Raw genomic sequence first — 25,102 nt, forward strand, 5'->3', positions numbered from 1 at the left:
ATGTGTTTTCATGTGAAAGCGATCCGTTTGCAATCTCATGCATTGAATGATCTTAAGTTAGACGGCCTCAGTATAGGTTAGAACTAGACTATCCTGAATACATGTAATGTAAGGAGAAGATCGAGCCGTACAAGCAGGAAATTCCAATACCGCGATACCGACTGCAAATATTCTCTCTCGCGCCAGATTTTTTTCTCTCTTGTTTCCGTCACTGAATAGCAGCCGTGGTGTTTTTCGGGACTCCCGACATTTGACCCATAGAGCTACATGTAGCAAGCAACATCAGGCATAAAGCCATGCATTTTAAACACTTGAACATTAAAAGGGTGTTGAATTTCCTGGCTAACAGGGCACTGTTTATAAACTGGTGGGTAGATATGGCAAAGAGGGAAAACCAGTAGATGAATGAATGAATGCGTTCAAAGTCCACAACACCTTGCCATTAATTTGTTGATAATTAGTGCGTTATCAGATGGATAACAGTTGTAAACATTCCTTGAACATTACATGAATCTACTTTTGGTATGATGCTAAAGTTCGTTTGGCTTATAATAGGTGAAAAATTTAAGACTCATAACAGCGTGTATTGTTATAGAATGGTGTGCACACAATTGGACGCAACACTTACGCTAGTTACGCATTGCGTAATGTGTGACTGGTGCACGCTTATGTGAATTTATGTGAGCGTAATTCCAATTTGGCACTTTGCAGAAATAAAAGCCAAATAATTTTTGCCTATTATAAGCTAAACAAACTTTAGTTTCACTTCAGCCATAATGATCTCATTCCCAACGGTAAAGTTAAATGACCCCCATTAAACTAGCAAAACACAAAATTTGACCTAGAGTTGTGGAACATGAGTTTTTGAACCCAGCACATCCAAAGGTCACTCTTTGAGTGTAGAAGCATAGGGACTAAAGGAACTCTGTTCTAGAGAAATGCGTAATAAATAGCATAAACAAAGGTATGTAGTTCAGTTGCATTTCTGAAAATAAGCTCATTAATTATGGAATGGTGCAAAAGAGAGGGCAGCTAGACAATATAACATGTTAGAACATATTAAAAACACTTTGACCCAGTTCAAGGCAAAAATGTGCAAAATGAAAGTACCCTGAACATTTATGCATAGATTTTTTGCAAAATATTGGTAAAAAGTACATATTAATGAGCCTTTTCAGGCATTTTAGCTCATTAACTACATTGATTATATTGATATAAAAAAACAATAAGATACAAAGAAAATATAAATTGATGTATTTTGAAAACCATATGTCCGATTTGCTGCAAATAAAATATTGATCGATCATTGTACTTTGCCCTTCTCAACTAATCTATTGAAAACATGCTAGGAGCAATTTCCTAATTTTCAAAAATATCCTCATAAGTCATATACCACCTTAACAACAATGGCAAGGAGTGCAAATGGTGGATAATTGCAATCCTTTTGCTTTTGGTTATGACAATCATGTTTCGAGATTCGTGTAATAATGCTCCAGCATACAATTTAAGATTATGTCCAAAGAAAAAGTGATCAGATTTGGTTTTCATATTGCGGCAAAGTCATTCAGAAATTTAAAGTTTTCTTGAGGTATACTCGGTACCTTTAAATCATTCACATCTATGCCTTATCACATTTTTGTTACCCTTATAGTCATGTACACATTCACTCAATCAAGTCGTCACTGATATCTTGGCGGGGTGTATAAAATCTGTAGGTGCATTGGTAAATAGCTCCGGATATATCCCCTTTAAAATGTTCATTCATTAAGAATAGGACAGGTTGGCCTCCAGGCAAACATTTGCAATTCAAAACGACAAATAACACTGGCTACGTGTTACATGTATAAGCAGTGGTGCAGTCGCCGTTCGAAATTGGTTTGTTTTTGTTTTGTACCCTCCTGTTCGGGTAACTCATGCCAGCGATTTGGAAAATAGTCACTGTGGCGAAGATTTGCGATCGCTATCAGTCGTAGGCTATCAGTTTGTGGTGTTAACACAGAGCATTTTGGCTTTTCCATTTGAAACCACACCCCCACTGTGGAAGATATTGGAATTCCAAAGGATTAACTTATTCCAGATCCAACCATTTTTATCCATAAAAAGTGGAAAACATGTGGACAATTTTGGAATTCCAAACAAAAAATTGTCTAATTTTGCAAAATTGAACTTGATTTTATATATTTCAACAATTTCCTGCTGGAATTTAGGCATTAGACAAGCACAATTTTCCAGCTGGATTGATGAAACTGGAATTGAGGTGGCAGTGAAACCTTTAAATGGAATAGTTGTAGACACATCATTTCATATTTTTGCTAGCATTGATGTAGGATTGTATATATTTGTACTCACTTTGACACCGGATTTGTATATTTTTGCTTTCTTTCAGATTCTAATGAGTTCCAGACAGCAGGGGCCATTTGAAGAGTATCCATCATAACAGCAGCGATAACTGTGAACAGCTACAATTTATTTTTCAATGAACGATTTTTGAAGGAAAAAAATGGCCGGGGTTACGATGAGAACGTTTAGATACCCTGGCGTGAGGTGGTTAACATCTGGGGAATGTTTACTAGCATGTTTACTATATGTCGCCGGTTTTACGTGCGGCATAAAGAGTAGAATTTACAGACCCCAATGCTTTGAGCAATCCTTCCATCACATTACAGCGCATGATTCTCGAATGCGACTCCCAGGGAATATTATATGTAGGGTCGGTAAACTCAATTTACAAATTATCTGAAGACCTAGAAATTCTGTTGCAAGAGAGAACTGGGCCTGTGCAGGATCATCCGGCATGTTTTCCCCCACCGGGTCCTTGTACAGGAGCCGGGGAACGTCAGCCGATGGATAATGTTAACAAATTGCTCGCCATCGATGGAGACAAACTAGTCACATGTGGTAGTGTGTACCAAGGAACATGTCAACTAAGAAGGCTGAGTACATTTGCAATGATTGGGAATAACACGCAGGAAGAAATAGCCCCTAACACTCGACATGGGACCACCGTAGGTTTTATATCAGATGGACCTGAAGGAAACGTCCTATATGTTGCTTCGTCATTTGCACGGTGGGTAGATCAGACAGTCCCAACAATATCTAGCCGGCAAATATATAATATTGAGAAGCCTAGGGATCTTTTCAAAGTTGTTCAGAAGGACCTGTTTAGTACGCCTGCAAAGATAGTCATTCCAGATGATACCTTAGCGGCAGGCTCCGGGAAATTCAACATCAGCTACGTCTACGGATTTTCCCACGGAAACTTCAGTTATTTTGTAGGAATCCAACCAGTTAATGAAGAGCTCCCTCAGAGTCCATACAAGACCAAACTTGCTCGGGTATGCCACCGAGATACCAGTTACTACTCATACATTGAGTTGCCCCTCACTTGTGTGAAGGACGGAGTCAACTACAACCTTGCACAATCAGCATACACAACAACTCTTGGTGGAGACTTGGATTCAGCCGATTTCAGACAAGGACAGAGTGTATTAATTGTAACGTTTGCAAAATCGAACGGAAAGTCTTTAGAGCCCACGGAAGAGTCTGCCGTCTGTATTTATTCCTTGAAGTCCATCGATGATCAGTTTTGGAGAAGGCGAAGGGCTTGCGCAAATGGAGAAACACCTTCTTTTGATATCAAATGGCAAGGAACTCTGAACCAAGATTGCATGCAATCATTAAATCTGGTGAGTAAGAATCCCGACTGAAATGAATTTCTTTGCCATGTTCTACTAATTTCTTTAAACAAATTACAAAGATACCCCCCTCCCAAATGCTGCACTCACCAAGTAGGTCTTGGAGAGAATGTTTACTTGTAGGGTTGAAATTGTTGAGATGAGCATTATTTGTCGCACACTTAAAAAAAAAAACCCACCAGAACCAGCATCATGGCAATTATTTTTTTTCTGCACAAGAGAATTTCTGTTTTGCATACATTATAATCTCATGTTAGTTACAAGTTCAATAACCCTCAATCAACATTCATACCCATACTGTCAAAGTTGACCTCAAGATGTTGGGTATGAGTTTGTACCGCACCATTCGAAGGTCATTCTGCATCATTCAAAGGTCATTCTACGAGTGTAGAAGCATATTGGGGATTAAAGAACTGTAGTCCATTTGGCTTCCTCAAGACAATAGCGTCCGTGTGTGATATACGCGCGATCAAAGGCGGTGTATCTCTCAGGCACAGTCACTTCATGCCACATCTCGTGCTACAGATGCACTGCCTTTGACCGTGTGTGTATCACACACGGATCTACTAAAAGTAGTCTTGAGGTTGCCAAATCGACTATTGATGGTGTTATTTTAAAGACATTGAGAGGGCAACAACAATGTCCAGGGATGTATGGCCTAAATCCTACCCAATACATTCCTGAAAGAATCTAGCTGCCCTATCTAATCCCTAGTAATCTCCACACTAAGATTCACTTGTCCATGTAATTCTCTATCAGGTCAGTAACCTGTTTCATACCAAACTGACCTCTGAATTTCTAAATCAGCCTTTTCTGGTTGGTTAAGGGGTATGAAGGTGAAGGTCATCATTAAGATAAAGCATTTCTCTTTGTTGCATTGTGGGATGGGATTAATTCAAATCTTCAGGTAAAAAATTCATGGTGGAATGCACTTGCACGGGAATTGAACCGACAGTCTTCTGAATGCTAGGAAAACACACAAACTGCTTCCTATCAAATCATTGGCTTCTCACAATTGTCTGCAGACACATGTACAGGATTTCACGAGTAGGGCGGCCATGATCTTGTCTCCCTCGACTGATACCTGCAACTTCAACTTGGTAGAAAATGATGTAAAAACTTCCCCCTCTCCCATTTGGTGCAATTTCCTTGACTGACAGACCGATGTAGGGAAGGGTATGTGACCCCTGACCCCATTGCGTGTGTCACTGTCATTTGGAGAAGGAGTGGAGCACACTTGGCTCAAGAAATTGATTTGATGATGTCCAGAAGCCAAGTTCTTAAAATTGTTTGGAAAGACATGTTTATAGTTCTGATTTACAGGGAATTTCATGCATGAAATCATTCTTACCACTCCATTAAATAATGTTTTGAATACAAATAATTCATTTTATACTTCAACAGTTTCAACTCCTGAAAAAAGTTTTTGGAATATATTCTGTCCCTAAGTCCACTACTTAAGACTTATGTTACAGTTCCTTTTGAAAGTTTGTCAAATTTACTTGCTTCTTCATAATTTTTAATTGCATTTTTGTTTTGTTATATCACAGCTTGCTCTAATAGATGACGCTGGACCGCAATACTGCCACACTCAAAACTTCATGTTCCCCCTCGGTGGCTCAACGCCTATTGAAAAGACAGCGATATATACCAATATGTCACTTCTCACGGCTATCACAGGCAACCCGCATTTGGATGAAACTGTGATTTTTGCCGGCGATAATCTTGGAAATGTGAAAAAGGTAAGCAAAGTTAAATTTTTCGTATATTTTTTGTGAAAACAGATATTGTGAGTCTCTGACTTTTATCCACGAACTCTGTACTTCCAGTGCTTCCTGGGAGATACTGAAAAGATGCTGCAGCCAAATAAAATTGTTTCGCTTGCCCAAGATCGCAATAGTTGGAGAAAGCTTGTAGTCGCCTGCTCCGCAGCGGACTGATGATGATGATGACTTATATAAGTCATTTGTTGACTTGTAAAATTGAAAATGAAAATGTTTGATACAAAATTAGAAAATTGATTTTCTTTTCATAAAAAACAGAGAATATATTCCTTCAATTATTTCTTTTCCTTTTCTAGAACTATACATATATTTCATATTATTGTAACACCTTAGAAAATATTGAATTTTGAGAAATCTCAGAGCTCTGCAGATAGACACATAGAGGAAACAGAATTTCCTTTCTGAATGGCTGTGTTAGAAACAGCTTGCCCCAGTTCATATGGTTAAAGTATAAATGTGTTTTTCCATTAGTACCGCTGAAGCATAGAATGACTTTTATGAAATTGGAAGTCAATTCATGTGTTTCATGAAATCACTTTGCTCAAATTTTGTGATCGTTATTTCAAAACAGTAGACCTGTTGGTGCAGTATTGGCCTACTTATTATTGTGTGTTGTAGTGTGAATTTTTGTTAAGATTGCCACCAGATTATCTTTTTAAAGTACCAAATTTTGAGGGATACCCTTGAATGTCTTCCACACATGGCTTTGCATGAACTAAATAGTGCCTCTGAAGCTATTGCATTGTGTGATTTAAGACCAATCATAATGATAATTCTCATTCATAGAAAGTAATTCAAGCCGGTCTATCAAAGCCTAAATAATCAACAGTCTTTATTCGGTTATTTATCTTAAGTCTTGTAATCAGTTTTGATTGACTTCCCTGTTTAGACAGACCATGATCATTAACTTCCTGTATTGCTGTTCCATTTCTTTCATAACCCAGTTACGTATTGTGGATAGTAATACAGCCAAATTCGTGGAGGAGGAAGCTCTGTCTGAAGAAGGGGACGAACCCATTATACAAAATGGACTCATGTTTAATCTGGACAAGAACTTCTTGTATGCCATGACGTCATCAAAGGTGAGTTTATGATGGCACTCAGTCAGGGGTGGGGGATGGGTTGAGATTGGGATGGAGAGATGGGTACTGAGACGTGTGTGGATATGATATATTGTGACATTGTGTAGCAAAATGATGAGGACTTCACTTGGAAGGTGATACAAAACAAGCCCAAATAGTCTCATACTAGTATCCCATAGCATAGTTCATTAACCTTCATAGCTTACAAAGTTGACTCCAAGTTGTGGATTATGAGGTTGGTTTCCTGCAACATTCAAAGGTCATTCAGAGTGTAAATAAAAAACCCTTTAAAAGGGAGTGCCCAGGTCATATGGAAGTCACATCAAATTGAGGTTTATATGAACAGTGTCTTTATAGATAGCTCAGTGACAAATATGGCAATATTTCCCATAATTTCTCATGTTTCATCTTTATATGTGAAAGAAAAATCCAAAATGTTCCTCACTTTGTCCAGTACTTTGAAGCAATCAGAAGATATGGCAAGAATAAGTATAATCTTTTTCAACAAACATGTAATTACTTTCTTAGTTCATAGGTGGTGGTTAAAAAGTCAAAGTTCAAAGATCTCAAGTCAAGTCAAGTGCATATCTTGCCAATGTTGTTCCTTGCTGATTATATTACTGTCCACTATGTGATGCAAGCCAGAGCTAGTTCAGCATTTATATTTTTATTTATAAATAATAAAAAAGGTGCTTTGAACTGATCACTTCCTCTCATGGCCCCCACACGTTTTCCACAAGGAATATCATGTTTGAGAACAACTTTCAAGCAATACACAATGCAAGCTGTAAACACATACCCTATGATCTCAAAAATGCTCAATATTGCTCATCTATCAGGGGCACAGTTCCTTAACTTCAATATTTGTACAGTCATAGAATGACCTTTGAATGTGTCGGGTACAAAAACTCATACTCTGCAACTTGAGGTCATGTTTTTAGCAATGCTGGTTGAATAGGGGTTCTTGAACAATGTCATGGGGAGAGAGTATGTAGCTGATAGTGATATCAACATTCAAGTCAGCTATACAAGATGTGTACAAGATCTTGTCCTGTTTGGCTATTTAGGACTGAATTGACAGAGGTGAGCTAAATTTAGCCTCACACTTATTGAAGGGAAGTCCAACTAGATAGTTTATTCTTTCCACATCTCAGCTCTCCAAGAAAATCTCTGTGGAGAGAAATAGCTGAAGCTTTAGATTAGAAAACGGTGTTGGGTGGCTTCTTTTCGTGTACATACTGTTCATGTTATTAGGTGATGACAATGAAAGGTGTTTAGCTCATTTAGTGTTACTGTGTATATGGGCTATTCTATTTGAAATCCATACACCCCCTATGGAAGGCTTGACCTCATACAGGGATTATGTTAGAATGGGGTTACCTGAATGGGCAACTCCATTTGAAGTCTACACCCCTTTGTGAAAGATTTAAGGTAATGTCTTCTATAGGGGGTATATGAATTTTAAATAGAATATATCTGCAATCAATCCTAGGTTCCAGGATCTTGCATAGGTCAAACTGTACACATAAAGCCTGTGTGATAATGCTCATTATAACTTAAGTGAGGTACAGCATGACGTATATAGGAAGAAGAAGAAAAGCCCAATGTTCCACCAAAATAGCTTGCTTATGAAGTAAAAGTAGCACTATTTGATATCGTTGTTGTGTAGTCTAAGGTGCTCTTCTTCTGCGACCATGAAATAGAGCTAATATAATACTTCACTAACAAAATCAGAACACATTCCTTGACATGATTAATAGATTTTTGCACCTTGAATACAAATGTTGTTTACAAAAGTATTTAAGGATGGAGAGAGAAAGCAACTCTGCAAATGAACCTGTCATTCATGCCAATCAGAAATAATGAGTCTTCCCTTGATTGCCAAGGTTAGTTAGCAAAAGTTATTAGCTGTAAGGGTCACTGTGAACTTTCTATCCCTCACACTTTTTTTCATTTCTATCATTGGGGTTCTAGTGCTGAATTAGAACCAGCATCTCATATTCAGTGGCAAATGCCAATAACCTCCATTCAATGTTCATAGCTTAAGAGTTGACCTGAGGTTGTGGGGTATGAGTTTTTGTACCTAACACATTCAAATGTTATTGTAGGAATGGAGGTTGAGGAATTGTCCCTGATAGATGAGTATGTCCTAGTGATTCTATATGATTTGTTATCTGATTGTCAATCTTGGAAATAGGCCTAATTCCTTGGAATGATTTTGAGAAATGTGGCCTTGTTTGGCATTATTCAGTTTACACACAGATTTCTCTCCAGATTTTGTGATGTGTAGTGTAGAATTTTAGAGGGAGGCATTTTGAATTTGGCTTACAAAATGTACAATTTGATTAAATCATGTACCAGTGTATTAAAGGTACTATCAGTGATTTGCTTAAATCAATCAGTTAAAAAACACCCCCAAAAAAAGATATTTTGCTGTTACAAACGATACAAATTTGACATTAGTCAACGTTTGTGAGCGTACCTGTAGGTATGGACACTTTATGCAACACACACAGCAACACTTGCTGTTTTTTATTTCGTTTTGTCAAATTAACATTTGAGTAGAATTCTATAGACATATCCAGGCTTCACTTCACATAACTATAAACTTGTCCTGCAAATTTCAAATATTCCTAGGCTTTTTCATGGATCGCTGATGGTGCCTTTGATAATGAATGAATGAATATGATACAAATGATTGTTTACATATTCAGATCAAACAATATGGTGGCAGTGAATATGTTTTGAATAGGATCGCTTCTCTTTAGGTTTGATTTTGATTGATAATCCATGACTTATTTGTTCTTTTTTTGTTGATTTGTGCTTTGATTGATAATCCAGTTTCATCTTGCTGAAGAATGAAAAGGACAGTTCCTTTTTGCTCCCTTAATTCTAGCCGACATCTGCCACAAAGAAAATTAAAATAAAATGTGGCTTGCTGTCAGTAGATGCTCTCAATTGAATCTGATAATTGAAAAGTGCAAAGATGAGAGTCACCAAAAGTTCAGCCATTTTTCTCAGTAACCCTGGCCTTCACTTTTTAATTTTATTCAATACTGAATTAAAGAATAGTAGTAGATAAGAATCTCTTTGATCCTTTGTCAAACTGACTTGTTGCTTTTCATCATAAAATAAACAAGATGAATTAATTTGCGGGTTTTTGTTAAACGGGCCGTCATTAATTAAAATTTGTAACTGTTTTGAGAGATTTACTTTAACAGGTCCCTGTTTAATGTGAAGGTATTACTGTACATTAGTCAGGGTTCAATTGCGGATAGTTACCTGGTTATTCCAGGTCATGACTAACAACAAAACCATCAACTCAAAAAGAAAAAAAAAAATCTGTGCATAGCCAATTTTTGTATGAGCGAGTTTGAAAATTAAAAAACCACTTTCCCTCTTTGAAATGGTTTAATGACTTTAGTAGTCTTTGATTAGGTTTTGTGGACTTGTCCAGTTGGAACATAGAAGTCATCTATCATGGTCATCTAAGCTACGGATCTTTTGTCTGTGTGCTGGAGTCGTGTCCGAATAAGCGAGTCGTTCTTTTTTGTACAGTAGCCACAGATTTGCCTATGGGTTTTATTGTTGATGACATTACATAGGGGTTCATGGAGAGAGCATTTCTACTTGTGGTACCTTATAGTCTGTGTATTTGCTTGTTAGATTTCCTATTATGTTTCATAGTTGTTTTTTTGTTATTTTGTTATGATTATTGAAGTGAACAGACTGTTCCATATCGTTGTTCTGTTGTTCTTAAAGAAGGTTCACAACTCGACCTGATTTGTTGGTAATCCTATTCCAAATGTTAAAATAGATTTCCTGGTTTTGGTTGTTTGTACAAAAAATTGCATGTAAATTGACCAAGAATAGGCATTTTGTTGGAAGTAATTACAGCGGAAAATGTTTGTTATAAATGGTGGACGGAGTTTGTCAGGTTGTATGTTTGTCTGTCAGCTTAGCGGAGTGAAACTGCAATATTGATTATTTCAGATTTGATAGTAGACAGTATCTTTGTAGTAAGAAGGTGAATTTCTGGTCATTTTATTCTTTTCCAACCAAGCAGGAAATGTTTGCTGACTGCTATGAAGAGAACCACTATTTTGGATTCGTAAAATAATCCGTTCCATTGAGAATGGTATAAAGTACAGTGAACTGATCAAATTAAATTTGATAGACCTTAGTGTCTGGGCAAGCAGCAGGAGAGGCTTTTAACTCATTTGTAATTTGTGTACACACGATTAGATGATCGATATTAAACAAATCGGTAATAATGTTGAGATAACAGCGTTAATACTATTTAGCTCCAACACCCATGAATTCCAGCGTTGTCTAGAAATAGCATACATGTCAAATAAGGCACATCTGGCTCTAATCTTATACGCCTACAGAAATATAAGATTCTCTTTTGACTTTCTGTTTGAGCAAACCTCAGAAAAATCAACAGTATTCATATTTTCACACAATATAATGGATACATTAAATAGAGCCTGTTTATGCAAGATTAAATTAATATAAAGCAATAGTAGTATCAAATGTCATGAGGGTATTTGCTCTCAACCGGATGTTGTTTAGTATCTAATACGAGCTTGAAATCATTCCTCGTTTCAGGAACTTATACACCGCTGTGGCATTTCCTCTATAATCTCTTCACCATTCCTGTCCATAGCCATAGATAAGCTTAATTTCAAACTGTGGCTAGACCAAGGAGATATTATACCAAAACAAGAGGAAGTTTGCCATCTCCGCGGTAGAATTTCTTCCTAAGGGTTTTTTTCTTTCCTTTCCTTACTGACGAAGCTGTACGTAGTACTCCTATAGGCCTGTTGGTGTCAGATATACTGTCATCCTGATTATTTCTCGCTCTTTTTCTCTCTTTATTCTCTCGTAATATAGAAAATGAAGTTGAGTTAATAGCATGCCACCTGTGGCCTAAGCACTACCGACGGAAAATCATAATTAGAATTGAACCGCAATTTTTCATATTTTATATCTATACTATAGCCATATTTTTTTGGAAATTTAGGATTTAGAAGGGTATATGAATAAAAGTGCATGAATCAGTATCTTGTATGAAATTGTTTAAAGGAAGTCTCCGGCAATCACAACATTATTCCTTGTATGTTAGAAAAATAATTATCAAGCACGAATCACATGGTTTTATTTAAAACAAAACTCATAGTGACCATAAAAACGAATAAAAACATCCGTTTCTCAACACGCGATATTCAAAATTCCCAGGCGCCGAGTGCAATGATGTCCCAGTAATACAATGAAGGCTGATGACAATTGAACACAAATAACCATTACGTCATTGCACTTAGACAATTTCGGCGCAGGAATTTTGAATATCGCGTGTTGAGAGCCGACTGTTTTTATTCGTTTTTATGGTCAATATGAGTTTGTTTTAAATAAAACAATGTGATTCGTGCTTGATAATTATTTTTCTAACATATAAGGCATAATGTTATGATTGCCGGAGTCCCCCTTTAAGAATGAAATGTGCAACATAATTTCCACATATTATAAGTTACCAAGTTTAAGGGTGGGTGAGATGGCAGGAGCCATATTTTTCCAGTTTCACTCTTTTAAGAAAATTTACTTAATAATATTAATACATTGACCTTTAAATGAGTTAAGGGGGTACTACACCCCTGGCCAATTTTGTGCCTATATTTGCATTTTTCTCAAAAATTATAGCGCATTGGTGGTAACTAAGATATGTATATTATACGGGCAAGGACTACAACTACTGCACTGAAAATTCAGCAACTCAAGGCAAGTAGTTATTGATTAATTGATCAAATATTGGTTTTCCTCATTTTTGACTGTAACTCCACAACTGTTGTCTGTGCTGAAATAAAATTTCCAGTGCAGTAGTTGTAGTGCTTGCCCCTATAATATACATATCTTACTTGTCACCAATGCGGTATAATTTTTGAGAAAAATGCAATAATAGGCACAAAATTGGCCAGGGGTGTAGTACCCCCTTAAAGAAGCCAATAATCATATATATTGTCATAGATCTTGCAGTGCTTGAGTTAAGGCCCATACATTTTGTGTCAGCTTTATTTGTCTCAATATTATTGAACACTGCTAGGTCATGCTCCCAAAAAATCCACCTGAAGTTTAATTAAAGCTGTATCAATTCAAATAAGCAAAAGGCCGTTATATGGCTTAGTCTGGTGATTGTGGCATATAAAATGATATGTTTTTTTGAACTGATCAAGTGATTTCTATTTGGGTAATTGAAAAAATAACAGGAAACAACAAACAAACAGAAAATTGAAAAGCTAAATTTAGCTTGGAATTATGCATTCATAAACAAACCCTTTCAAATTTGAGTAACCAATTTGCTGACAGTTTTTTGTTTGATGAAGATGCACTTCCTGCATTGAAGTAGATATACCTACAGTCATATGTTAACCTAGTACCAGCAGTATCCTGACACAAGTCTAAATCTGCATAAAAGAAAAACGTTAAACGGAAATCGAAAAAGGAATTTGGGAAATAAGCAAGTGCTAATACATATAGACACTTGAGCAATTGATTTAATTAGTTAAGCAAAATAATCCATAGAGACCGGTCCCTGATTACTACTTGCATCAATGCACTAAATAATGAGCATTTAAAGCATCATTGAAATATTGACACTTGTGTGTTAGAGCCTGTATTATGTGCTCTGGCATCTAATGAAAGGATTATTTTTTTTAAACATGTTTACTCTTGTGACAACCTATCAATAAGCTTCACTGAATTCTACTCTTTAATAATATAGCGAAGACCAAAAACCCGACCAAAGAGCCAAGGCCGATAACACAGTTTGTCAGCCAGCGCTGATGGTTTAAATGAATCTTAACTGTGTCAAAATATTCCTAAGGTGGTATTCTTTCAATCAGCGTCAGTCACTCGTAATTTCACTCAAAAGATTTTGATCACGGCAGATTATTGTGAGCTAACTTGATTTTAACGACAAATATTTACTGAGTAAACAAAGAAAGTAATACGGGGAGTGCGATACAAAAACTTCCTATTTTGTGGTACATATGGACTAGAATTTGTACAAGTGTGTTGGCTAAGTTTGACCAACCATAGTATTGGTTAGCTGGGCAGTGACATTACAGGTTGCGGTGATATGTTAGATGCAATGTAACCGAAGCGGCTTTGTATGCTACTGTTTGCCTTTTCATGAGTTACTTGCACTTAGCCTTGCCAGTACTTGTCCTATGTTATAGCCTCTAGGCCTAAGCAACCTTTTGCCGTTAATCCAGTGCTCATGAAAAAAAAAAGCCAAGCAAAAAGTTTCCAGCTGGACTACTTACTATAGAAATGCATTGAATACAGAGCGTGTAAAAGACAGACATTTTTTAAGGATAATATCCCTGTTTTTTGTTCCGCTCCTATTTAACATTTTAAAATATCCATGTAGCGTGCGTATAAGAATGTTTATAAGCCACTGTATAGTAGTAGTATATGATGCATATTTCTTAGATATTTTTTTTAGATAGGCATATTTGTTCCTGAGGCCATCGATAATAACACACTATGTGTATTACATGTTCAAGCATGTCAATTTTAATTGCTATTTGCATATATAGATTTTCCGCATTTGCCATGACAATAGAAGAGGGAATCGCTACCGGGCTCTATGTAAATAAATAGAACATAGAGGGAACATTATTATCGTCATGTTGTTTTACCTCCTTCCTAGTTTGTCTCATCCTCGTTAAAGCTCTAGCAAATGCTTCTCCAGCTTATTTGTTAATTAAATTTTATTATTGGCATAGATATAGAGGATGCCACTGCACATGTCTATGGCATCGATCAGAACCCTAATGAATGTTGTAGTCACGGCGTACCATCGGTAATCGTATGCTAGCTGTGTGCACCAGCAGAATTATGCTCGTATGTGTCTTCAGACCTTCCAATGTTTCTCCATCGTAAATTTTTTAGCTCATTTTTTTATCCCTCACTAGGTTAAATGTCACAATGTTTTAGTGTGTAGGTTGGTGAAGTATGCAGATTAGTCATAAAGAGGTCAGCAAAAAAATATGGTCCAATTTTGTCAGATTTTATGAATAGCATTATTAAGAGGTAGATCATCAACTGTATCACTATGGAACTGATAAATGTCAGGAACCTTTTACCCATCATGCATTTGGGATGAGGAAAGAAGAAACGGCATACAAGCTGTTTGCTACAGGGGGTCCATTGATGTGTAGTTAGGCAAAAATTCCATCATAGGTCTTGGCCCACCAATTAGAGAAATTATTCTGGTTTAAACTCGATCAATCGTAGATCAATTTGATCATCACAATTTCAGCCCTGGAGAGATGAGGGGAGGGACAGGATAGAGTTGAACAATAGGAGGGAGGAAAGAGTGTAGTTTGATACTGTTTGATATTCATTGTAAATAGATGTAACCTGTGGTAGCGACATATCAAAACCAATTGTGTCTTGAAAAAAAATTGTATATTAATGTGTATAAAATGTCTCAAAGAACTAATTTAAGATGGCAAATTAGGGTGCATATTGATGGTTAGTAATGTAAATGCTGTTTACACTGACACTGGAGGCGGATGTCATCAGGCAAGAGGAAAAAAATATTTATTCTAAAGAAAACAAAGTGTAATGCGGGAAATTAAAAGCGTTGTGTAAGAGAGAGTGAGGTCTAGAAGCAAATCCGAGGCTCCGTGTGGCTGGTCCATTTGCTAGCGATTTTTGCCATAACTTCACAGATACCTGATCTAGTGGCCCCTCGAAAGTGGAACCAATTTTCGCCCAAAACCACAAAGAAATACAAGGCTAGTGTACAGGCATTCTGTTCAGGCAGGCCTCAGAGTATAGGAAATGAAGAGCAGCTTTCACTCAGATTTGTGGGGGCGACATTCTTAAATTCCTGTGCATAATCAATTCTCGCGATTCCAAATACAGCGCGCCACCAACGACGGCAGTGAAAATTGGCATTTCCGTGTCTGGGGTCGACATCCTTTTCATCAACCATAGCTGACCATGTTTGTGATTATTACTCTAAAAACACAATGTTTTGCAGTACTTTTTGAAATTTTTTGAGATTTTCTGTGTTGAAGTGAAATATTGCACTTTGATATTCACATATGTCTTTTTCTAAAACCCGCAAACTTGATGTTGATACTAGGTGTTAACTTTTTGTTATCCCATTTTCTAAAACCGCCCTTTTTTGTTTTTAAACTTTACGATGCTTTTCAGCCCGATCGCTGAGCCTAGTCAATGCTGAAGTATAGGCCTAGGCCTGTCCTTTTTTAATGGAAAACGCATAGGTTTTATTTTGGTTATTAGAATAAATTGTTATTTAAATTAGAATTTATTGTTTGTTCAATACGATAATGATATAACACCAGCATACTCAAGAACATCCATACTATAATAGGTGTTGCGTTTTTGTAATCGGCCTACATTTTCTAAAAATGATGGTTTTTTTGCACGAAGAAGCGCTTAGCGGCCATTGCCATGGATAGGCCTACAGCAAAGAAATTCAAGTAAATTTTAAAAAGATTCTTAATACTCATTACTTATAAACATGCATCACATTGGTTTGCCGTTTTGTTATTTGTAATTGTTTGATTTGTCCTTATTTTATTTTTAGCCTAAATTTGTATTTTTAATTATATTACTATCAAACATTTAAAAAATTACGATCGCAATAAAAACACTTTGTAGGCATAGCCTATACCGCATAAAAATAACATTTATTTTTTATTAATATTTCAATTTGAGACTTTAATGCATAAGTTCAACAATACCTCATAGAGTTCTAGCATAATAATAAAGATGAAGAAAGTTTCAAACTGCAAAAGAGTACATGAATTTTAAAAGATCATTATTTTAAGGCATATCAAGAAAATATGCATGAAAAAACTTCATAACTTCCTTTTCTTTCTCATGAAATTATAAGTCAACACTGTGAAAATAACTGAACTGTAGTGTAGCCCATCCTTTACGGCACTGACTTTGGCCAAATTGGAAAGGTTTAAATTGAGGGTCACATTTTCTTGCATATTAAATAATGGATCAGGCCCATGGATCAAGGACTCAACCTATGTAAAGAGGTCAAGTCTGTGGAGGGACTTTATTGGAGGGGTGAACGCATTGTTTAGGCCTGCTTCATTTGAGACTGAAGGGCGAACCGAGACACCCCCACACACACACACACCGATTTACGGTGAAGGATATACTGTACAATAAGCATGATAAGGGACAATTTGCAGTTGATACATGATGTTTTTGACAAAAACAAGATAACTTAACATGCTTAACAATGTAGTTTGGAGGCCATTATAGGCCTAAATGAAAATGAAAACGTGCCTATTCACACAGAAGGGTAGGTCTATTCGAGCCCCCGCACCAAATTTATTGAGGGGGCTGAGCCTATGTAATTTTGACAGAACTGCACCACGAGAGTTTATTTTAAAAATTAACAGGTTTATTTGTTTAGTGCAAGTATATATTTTCTCCCGACATTATACATTGGGGCTAAAGTGTTTTGTTTATAGGGCTATATATCGAAGGAAATGGCTTGAAATCAACGACCTTTTCGTGGTCATACAGTAGGCCTACATCATGCTACAAAGAGTGTTTCAAACGTCACTCGAAAAAAGGCTTTAAAACAATTAATTCATATCTATTCAAGTTTGTAAAAAGGTTATAAATGTAAAACATCTATAGGCCTAGGTTAGGAAAAAAAATAATAAAAATAAGAATAAGACAAGCGTTCAAAACATTTTTGAAAACCAAAAGCTTTTATCTTAATCATGTATCACGCATGGTAATAATTATGGGAAAAGTTATCCAAACAAGAAATAAAAAAGTCTCTAATTTGCGTTTTAGATTAAATTTTCTGTTTGAAATTGTCTTGCATCAAAAGCATTTGCTATTATAGGCCTACAATGTACCCAAACTCGAAAATTGACATTTTGACATCGGGTTTATTATAGGCCTAGATGGTCGATCAGCATCAGAGACATCAACATTTTTGACATCGAGTTTTAACCGTAGATGGTTGAATAGGAATAGAGTACATTTGAAATTCAAAACGTTTTAATCGTATTAAAAAATAAATGCTTTACGCTGTCCATGCTGTTAAAATATGTATTGAATATTTCGTTATTCTAAATATTGAGAATTAGGCCTACTTTACTTAAAACAAACAAGGTTTAAAAATTGTGGGTATTTTAAGGATATATTCATGAGGGTCTAAGTAGGCCTATCCCCAATCATATTTTTCAGTGTTTTCTTTTCTTATAAACGAGAGCCTAGTGTATTTTCCCGAGCGCCTCGGATCGTGTTCGGAAAAGACTGAAAATAAGGGTTTAATTGATGCCCATTATTTTGTGTGGGAATAGGCCTAACACTCTGAACATTCACAGAGGTAGGCCTAAACCATGACTGTCGAAATAAACTTTGTAAAGGAGGCAGAAAAAAACCATATTAAAAAAATAAATGCTTTACGCTGTTCATGCTGTTAAAATATGTATTGAATATTTCGTTATTCTAAATATTGAGAATTAGGCCTACTTTACTTAAAACAAACAAGGTTTAAATTTTTTAAAGGATATATGCATGAAGTAGGCCTATCCCCTATCATATTTTTTAATCAAGTCTATTATAGGCCTACTTACAACAAAGCTTAAAGACCTGAAAATGTTTTCTTTTCTTGTAAACGAGAGCCTAAAGTATTTTCCCAAGCGCCTCGGAAAGTTCGGAAAAGTTTGAAAATAAGGTTGTGTGGGAATAGGCATAACACTCTGAACAGAGGTAGGCCTAAACCATGACTGTCGAAATTAACTTTAAAAAGGAGACAGGAATGAAAAAAAAACCGTCGGAGGGTTGAATCAACTGATCATCATCAACGTAAATAAGCAAATTTGAGTAATCGATAGCAACACTCGTTTCTGTTTCCAGGGTCGATGGTTCATCGTCGACGCGACGACTCATGGATGTCGACTTTTACCCATGATGCTCTGCGCGAAGTAGATCAGCCAGGCGTGATCGTTGGTGGCGCGCTGTATTTGGAATCGCGTCAATTCCTACTAAATATATAAAAGCCTGGGTGCAAATGAGAAAATGCACTTTGGCATTGCTAAGTTGTTCTGTCATGGCCTTTGGTGACCTAAATTTTAGTGTTTTAAGATTGTAGCAGGAGTAAGCTGATTGACCTCGGTTCAAAAGTCTTTTTCGAAAAATGGTACTGAGAATGGGTGAAAAGACTCTAAATCCTTTCTTTGGGAGAAGTGTTAAGACTATTTGACAGAACAACTTTCGAAAGGAAAATATTTTGCTTCTTTAGTTCATGGTATTAAATAAACTTAGGTCAGGGTATATTTAACAACTATGGACAGCAAAAGAATTAAGGTACCAGTTATGTTCACCCCTGTATTTTGATTATTTAATAATACTTACTGCATGAGAAAAATGATTTTTACAGATGATGGGTGAATAAGAATGTAGGCGGGGCCCACCATTTGCAATGTATTTCTTGAAGTTTTTGTAAAGTGGACCCCATGTTAACCCTTGTCAGAATGGGTGTTCATTTTTCCAGAAAATAGTAAGGATGAAATGCTCACAGCTTGTGGAGTTAAAATTCTCTCTTTCTCTGCTGTGCTTTGACTTAGAAAAAAGACAAAAACAAAAAACAAGGTGGACAGCCTAGCCTCTTAGCTAGGTAACAAGATGCTAGTATATGATGGAGTACTTGGCACTAAATATATAAGCTTAAGTGACCATTAGTTGCCTACTTGCATCCTCAGTCTATGTACGCTCCCTTACAATTTTGTCCTTAGTTTTTACTCGTTGTTATTTACTTCGATATCGTCGGACCCTCTAGGTTTAATTTCGTAGGTGGCCAGTATTGTCAGCTCTGATTTATATGCGCGATGTGTACGTGCAAGTAGTTTGTGTGTGCACATTGACGATCACAATAAACCTGTGATTTCTATGATGCGCTCTATTGCCGCTAAAAGGGGAGTAAGGGAGGACCACTCTATGGAGTGGCTGTAGCTAGGTTAGTGATGGGGTGTACTCGACGAGTAATTGGAGCACTAAATATGCTGATTAGGCTAAACAAAAATGTAAAAGGTTATCTATAAAGCATCAAACTTTGAGGATTGAATTTATAGAGTTCTGCAAAATTTACTTGCCAAAAATACTTGGTGGAAAATGTGGTGCCCTGGAGGTGTTTTTGTCACAGAAACGTGCAAATGAGAGAGAGTAAGGATGTCCCACAAGTTAAATTAACTTGTGCTTTAGTGTAATATTATCGTCCAGTGAAGAGTATGGGTTTAATTTAAATATTTCCCTCCCCTGCTGTTCCTTCGATAGGTTGCCAGTTAAGTTTTTAGTGTCGACTTCTAAAAATGCTATTTAAGCAACTGTAAATAAATATGACTCGGGGCAATTGGGAAGTGAGGTTACATTTACTGGCAAACAAACATGGCAACAAACAAGGAAAAGGAGAACAGGTTATTGGCGAGTTAAAAAATAGGCGAGTTAGTTAGAAAAAGGCGAGTTAAAATGGCGAGTTACCCCCTGCAGTGTTTTCCGGAAAGTCCACGTGGCGAGTTAAAATGGCGAGTTACCCCCTGCAGTGTTTTCCGGAAAGTCCACGCGGCGAGTTGTGAATTTCCGGAAAGTCCACGCGGCGAGTTGTGAATTTTTGGAAAGTCCACATGGCGAGTTGTGATTTTCCGGAAAGTCCATGTGGCGAGTTGCAATTTCCGGAAAGTCCATGTGGCGAGTTGTGAAAAATGCAGTTTTGGTCAAAATTCAAAAAATGATTATTTAAAAAAATTGATACCATTAATGTATTCTTTGACTCATGTCCGTTCCATATTATACGGTACTTTATCATATAAATAGATATCAGCCTTGATTTTAAATACTGCAATCAATAGTTATTACAAATACCATTAATACTGTACAAATTTGCCTAGGCATTATGTGTTTTGACTTTGGCACATACAATTTGATTTTTTTTCTGTGTGTGTGCAGTATGTCCTAACTAGTTTTTGATGGTAAAAACAAAAGGATTTCAGTATCAGTAGAATGCACAGTGACCGCCACTGATGTTGATGAAAATGTATTTGTATGATTTTTTATTTCAAGAGTAGTGAGATATGATTAGGTTTCTTTTATATTAGTGGTTGCTTGTATATCCGATTATTCATGGTACATAAAATAGTTGAGTAATCAATCAATTGACTGATTATGTGTTGTGCCCCTTTGTGTTGTGTTTTTTTTAAAGTGTATAAAAAAGTTTTATGACTTTTATTTGTGTAACTTTTTCGGATTTTATTTATACTAGAAGAAGAGGGCAGCCTATGCACAGGCGAGAGTAGCACTGCCTCTATATATTAATTCCCAAGATCATTGCAAGCCCGAGAGAAATATATGATAAATGGAAACTGATTTTGCTGATTTTGGACTAGCAGCTTTAAAAAAAAACAGTACTTAATACACTGTGACATTTTTAATTCACTGTTGGAACTTCATCATAGTGTTACTGTAACTCGCCACTGGGACTTCATAGTGTTGCTGTAACTCGCCACTGGGACTTCATAGTGTTACTGTAACTCGCCACTGGGACTTCATAGTGTTGCTGTAACTCGCCACTGGGACTTCATAGTGTTACTGTAACTTCACCACTGGGACTTCATAGTGTTGCTGTAACTTCGCCACGGGACTTCATAGTGCTACCCATGGGAATATCTAAAATAGCCTGACTCTGTGGGGGTAACTCGCCTTTTTAACTTCGCCTTTACCTAACTTCGCCCATATTGTAACTAGCCTAAAACATGCTCTCAAGGAAAAGGGGTCAGCGTAGTTTGAAGCTGTAAGTTGTGCAGGGTTGTAATGCACACAAAACTGATCCTTATTATCAAAACAAGTACACGCTATCTGAGCTAAGATGGACTCATCTCTGAGAGCATAGTTCCATAACCCTCATCCAACAACCATAACATAAAATTTGATACATAGTTGGGGAGTATGAGTTTCTATTCCCCATCACAGTCAAAGGTCATTCTGTGTGTGTATACAACATATTGGGGTTAAAGAACTGTGACTGGATAGATGAGTATGTTTAGATCCTACTGAAATAAGTCAGAAGAGTAGATGGATAAACTATTACTGTAAAAGTAGAAATTTTTGCGCTACATTTATTTTTGCGTTTTTTCGTGTTCCAAGCTGCAACCTCGAAAATAACACAACACAAATATATTGCTTTTGGGTATAGTTCAATGTATTTAAGCTTAGAATCAAAAACTGAAAATCAAGTCAAACATTTCAAAATCGACAATGTGCAAAACAAAAATTACATGTGCAAAAAAGTTCCACTTTTACTATTAAATGAAATATAGAAGAAGGGATAAGAGTTCAATCTTGTAGGTATCAAGCCTTCTAGCAAACGAAGCATGCCATGTAAAAACACATTGTAAAGCAGTGTATCAAATGATGAAAGACTGCAGAGGTTTTGCAAGTGTCATATGCACTGGTTATCCTTCATCAGTTGCAAGAAATTTTCTTAATGGGATGTTGTTACTGTGTTACATTCCAAACATCTGCTGTGAGTGTTGTGTATAGACCCAATTACTTCACATCTATATGTTGTTTGTGTGTTGTTTTATTTATTTGTTTGTGTGTGTACTCATTTGCAAAAAAGCTTCCGTGGACATTGGCCAGGCCCAGGATACACTTCATACATAGATGTGGACATATTCCAACTGAGGACATCCTGGGTTGCCGGAAGCCACCACAAGGCATATAAGCATGTTAAAAGCCATATACGACCATGACCATTGCCGGTATAAGTAGGGTCCCTCTTTAGCTGGTTAAAAAGTCTAAGACGTCCACAGAAAATTACAGTACATGGACGATGGACATTCTCATTTGATGGTGTGTATCACATACATCCTCATTTGCTGGTGGAATACAAGTGGGGGTGTTTGTGAGTGGGGTAAATTGGGACGAGGTTGTGAATGTGTGTAGGGTGTGTGTGCACTGTGCTTTGAATCTTAATTTTGCATTTTGTCACTTACAGAAACATTCTAAATGATTATAATCTGCACATATTTAAGTGGTACTTAGTCCTTTTTATCGTATTTTTAGCCTTTCTGTCAGATTTTCATGGAGTATTAAAGCTTCTAACATTTCAGAGATAGCGTAACAAATTCCAGCACCCTATTTTCATTATATTCTCCATGCCTTTCCATTTTTCTGATTGAATCTCTGCTTCACCTTGAAGCTTTCTACATCTCTCCGACACCCTTTCTCCTACCCCTTTCTGTAGAGTGTGTGCTTTCTCACATTTTCTTACCCTAGTCTCGCTCCCCTCCTCACATTCTGACACATTAAACCCAAAGTCAAATAGTGCATTTCTAACTCCGCATCTACAAAAAATTATACCGCTCTAACTTTGCTCCGTCATGTATCATCGCAGTGATGTTGACACTGTGTAAGTGCATTTGAAATCAATACACCTGAGCTTGCCAATCCAGTCAGGTATTTCCAATCCTATCATTATGAACCACAATGGCCTCATCCCAATGGCATAGTTCAATAACCTCAATTAAATAATCATAGTGCTAAATTTGACCTCAAGTTACAGAGTGTGAGTTTTTGTACCCAAATTTCAAGCGGTCATTCAATGAATATACAAATGCATTGGGGTTAAAGAACTGTGCACTGATAGATGAGCATGTTGTGGATCCTAGTGATATATGTAACCATTTATTCCCAAAGTGTAACAATGTCCTCACCGGTGACCTTACCCATATGTGGATATTACCCCCTTGCTTGAAACAAGGGGCTTTAACCTCTGATCTTAAAAACAGATGAAGAGGATGCGAAGTATTGAAATTGATTCAATGGGGATATAGGTTTTCACTCCTGGTATCAATGTGTTAAAACATAGCACAGATTAAGAGAGCTTGACAGCTTTGAAATCCTTTTTGATAAGCTTATTATTCCTTTTACCCCCAGTTTTGATGGGGAAAATTAAGTATAACCAATCTTTGTGTGTATGAATATGATGATAAAACCAGCTGAAACGACATCGCTGTGGGAACTTGTGGTTTTTCTGCTTGCTGAGTTTGTTTCCAGGATATCTGGTCCATGCCATACCAATCAATGGCATTCTGACGTGTCGGTATCCAGAGATTTTGGCTTGTCTATTTCAAGCATTTTATCTGCTCTGTAGATGGACATATCTTGAAATTCTTGAATTAATAGATCAGTTCACAAAATATGGAGGATGGTATTTTATATATTTAGTGTAATTTGGCTCTTTTGCAAGTGATGAATGAACAGAATATGTTTTTTCCTTTAAGGGAAGGGAAAAATTACTAACAAGAAGAAAATTACTAACAAATAAAATACAAATATGTGCTCACACATATGCATGCACAGACACAACATGTACGCACCCCACCCCCACTGAACTACCCCCATGCACCCCACCTTACCCCTACCCCATACACCCACACATCAACCCCCTCCCACACACATAGGCCTACATAGTTGACAGGTTAAACTTTTAGTGTGAATATGCAACCATTTTTTTTTGTGTGTAGATTCTTGTGAACTTATTTGCATGATTCAGCATGAAGCACAATTTATTTTGGTATAGGTTTGTAATTGCAAGTCAGTCCTTTTATGTTAATATCAAAAGAAAGTTCTATCAATTTTTCCATTAATTTCAAAATTCTAAATATAATAGTTATTATATTTTTAATCCTTATAAATAGCTTTAACCTAAGTAATTCAGTCAACATTTTTAGTCCGAATGCTTTTCACCAACACATAATGTCAAATAACATCAGCAAACACCATGTCACATTGGCTCTTAAAATCCTTCTTTAATTTCACAAGTAAACATGCAGCACTTTATAAAACACTTCTTGCAAATGTGGGTGATAATCGACATTTAACCACTCGCTGCTCGTCATAATATGTGACTACCACATTTGTATCCATTAAAAGAAGTAATTTTTCGAGGTGATTGTATCCTACAATACATATCTCAATTTTTTTTTCAATTGGAAATAATATCGATATGATGTTGACATCTTACTCAGTTTGAGCCTCCGATCAAAAACGGAACAGAAAGGAATCATAGTCAATGTTGCTGCAAAACATGGACGTGCAGATGACAAAAGGTTATCTGATGAAATTGTTTCCAGATTCGTAAAATGAAAAATCCTGTGGGTGGGAAGAGACAGAGGGTGAGAATTCAAGAAAATGTGGAAGTTACACTACTTAACTACTCCCTATTCCAGAAAAATACAGCACTACATATTTTGAATTTTTTTTTGCCAAATGAAACACAGCTAAACCCTAATCCTTTAAGTTAGTTTGGCAATTGATAATGAAAGTTAAATTTTAATATTTGGTCCAATTTTTGGAAATAAGGGCCACAAACATGCATTTTTAGGGCATTTTTCACATGCTGTGACTGTCAGGCCCAAAGACTTGTAGAAAGACTAATTTCAAGTTATGCATTCTGAGTTTT

General features: G+C 36.6%; 1 protein-coding gene across 1 annotated transcript in view; it reads left to right on the plus strand.

Annotated features, from left to right (window-relative positions):
• The window catches only part of LOC140159578 (plexin-A2-like), a 348,956-nt gene that overhangs the window by 101,752 nt on the left and 222,102 nt on the right, over positions 1-25,102 (plus strand). The window contains 3 exon segments of the mRNA XM_072183069.1: positions 2,387-3,686; positions 5,246-5,437; positions 6,424-6,561. Coding sequence (XP_072039170.1) covers positions 2,670-3,686; positions 5,246-5,437; positions 6,424-6,561 — 1,347 coding nt within the window. The 5' untranslated portion in view covers positions 2,387-2,669.

The sequence above is a fragment of the Amphiura filiformis genome, chromosome 8, assembly GCF_039555335.1.
Source record: "Amphiura filiformis chromosome 8, Afil_fr2py, whole genome shotgun sequence".
Taxonomy (NCBI): Eukaryota; Metazoa; Echinodermata; class Ophiuroidea; order Amphilepidida; family Amphiuridae; genus Amphiura; species Amphiura filiformis.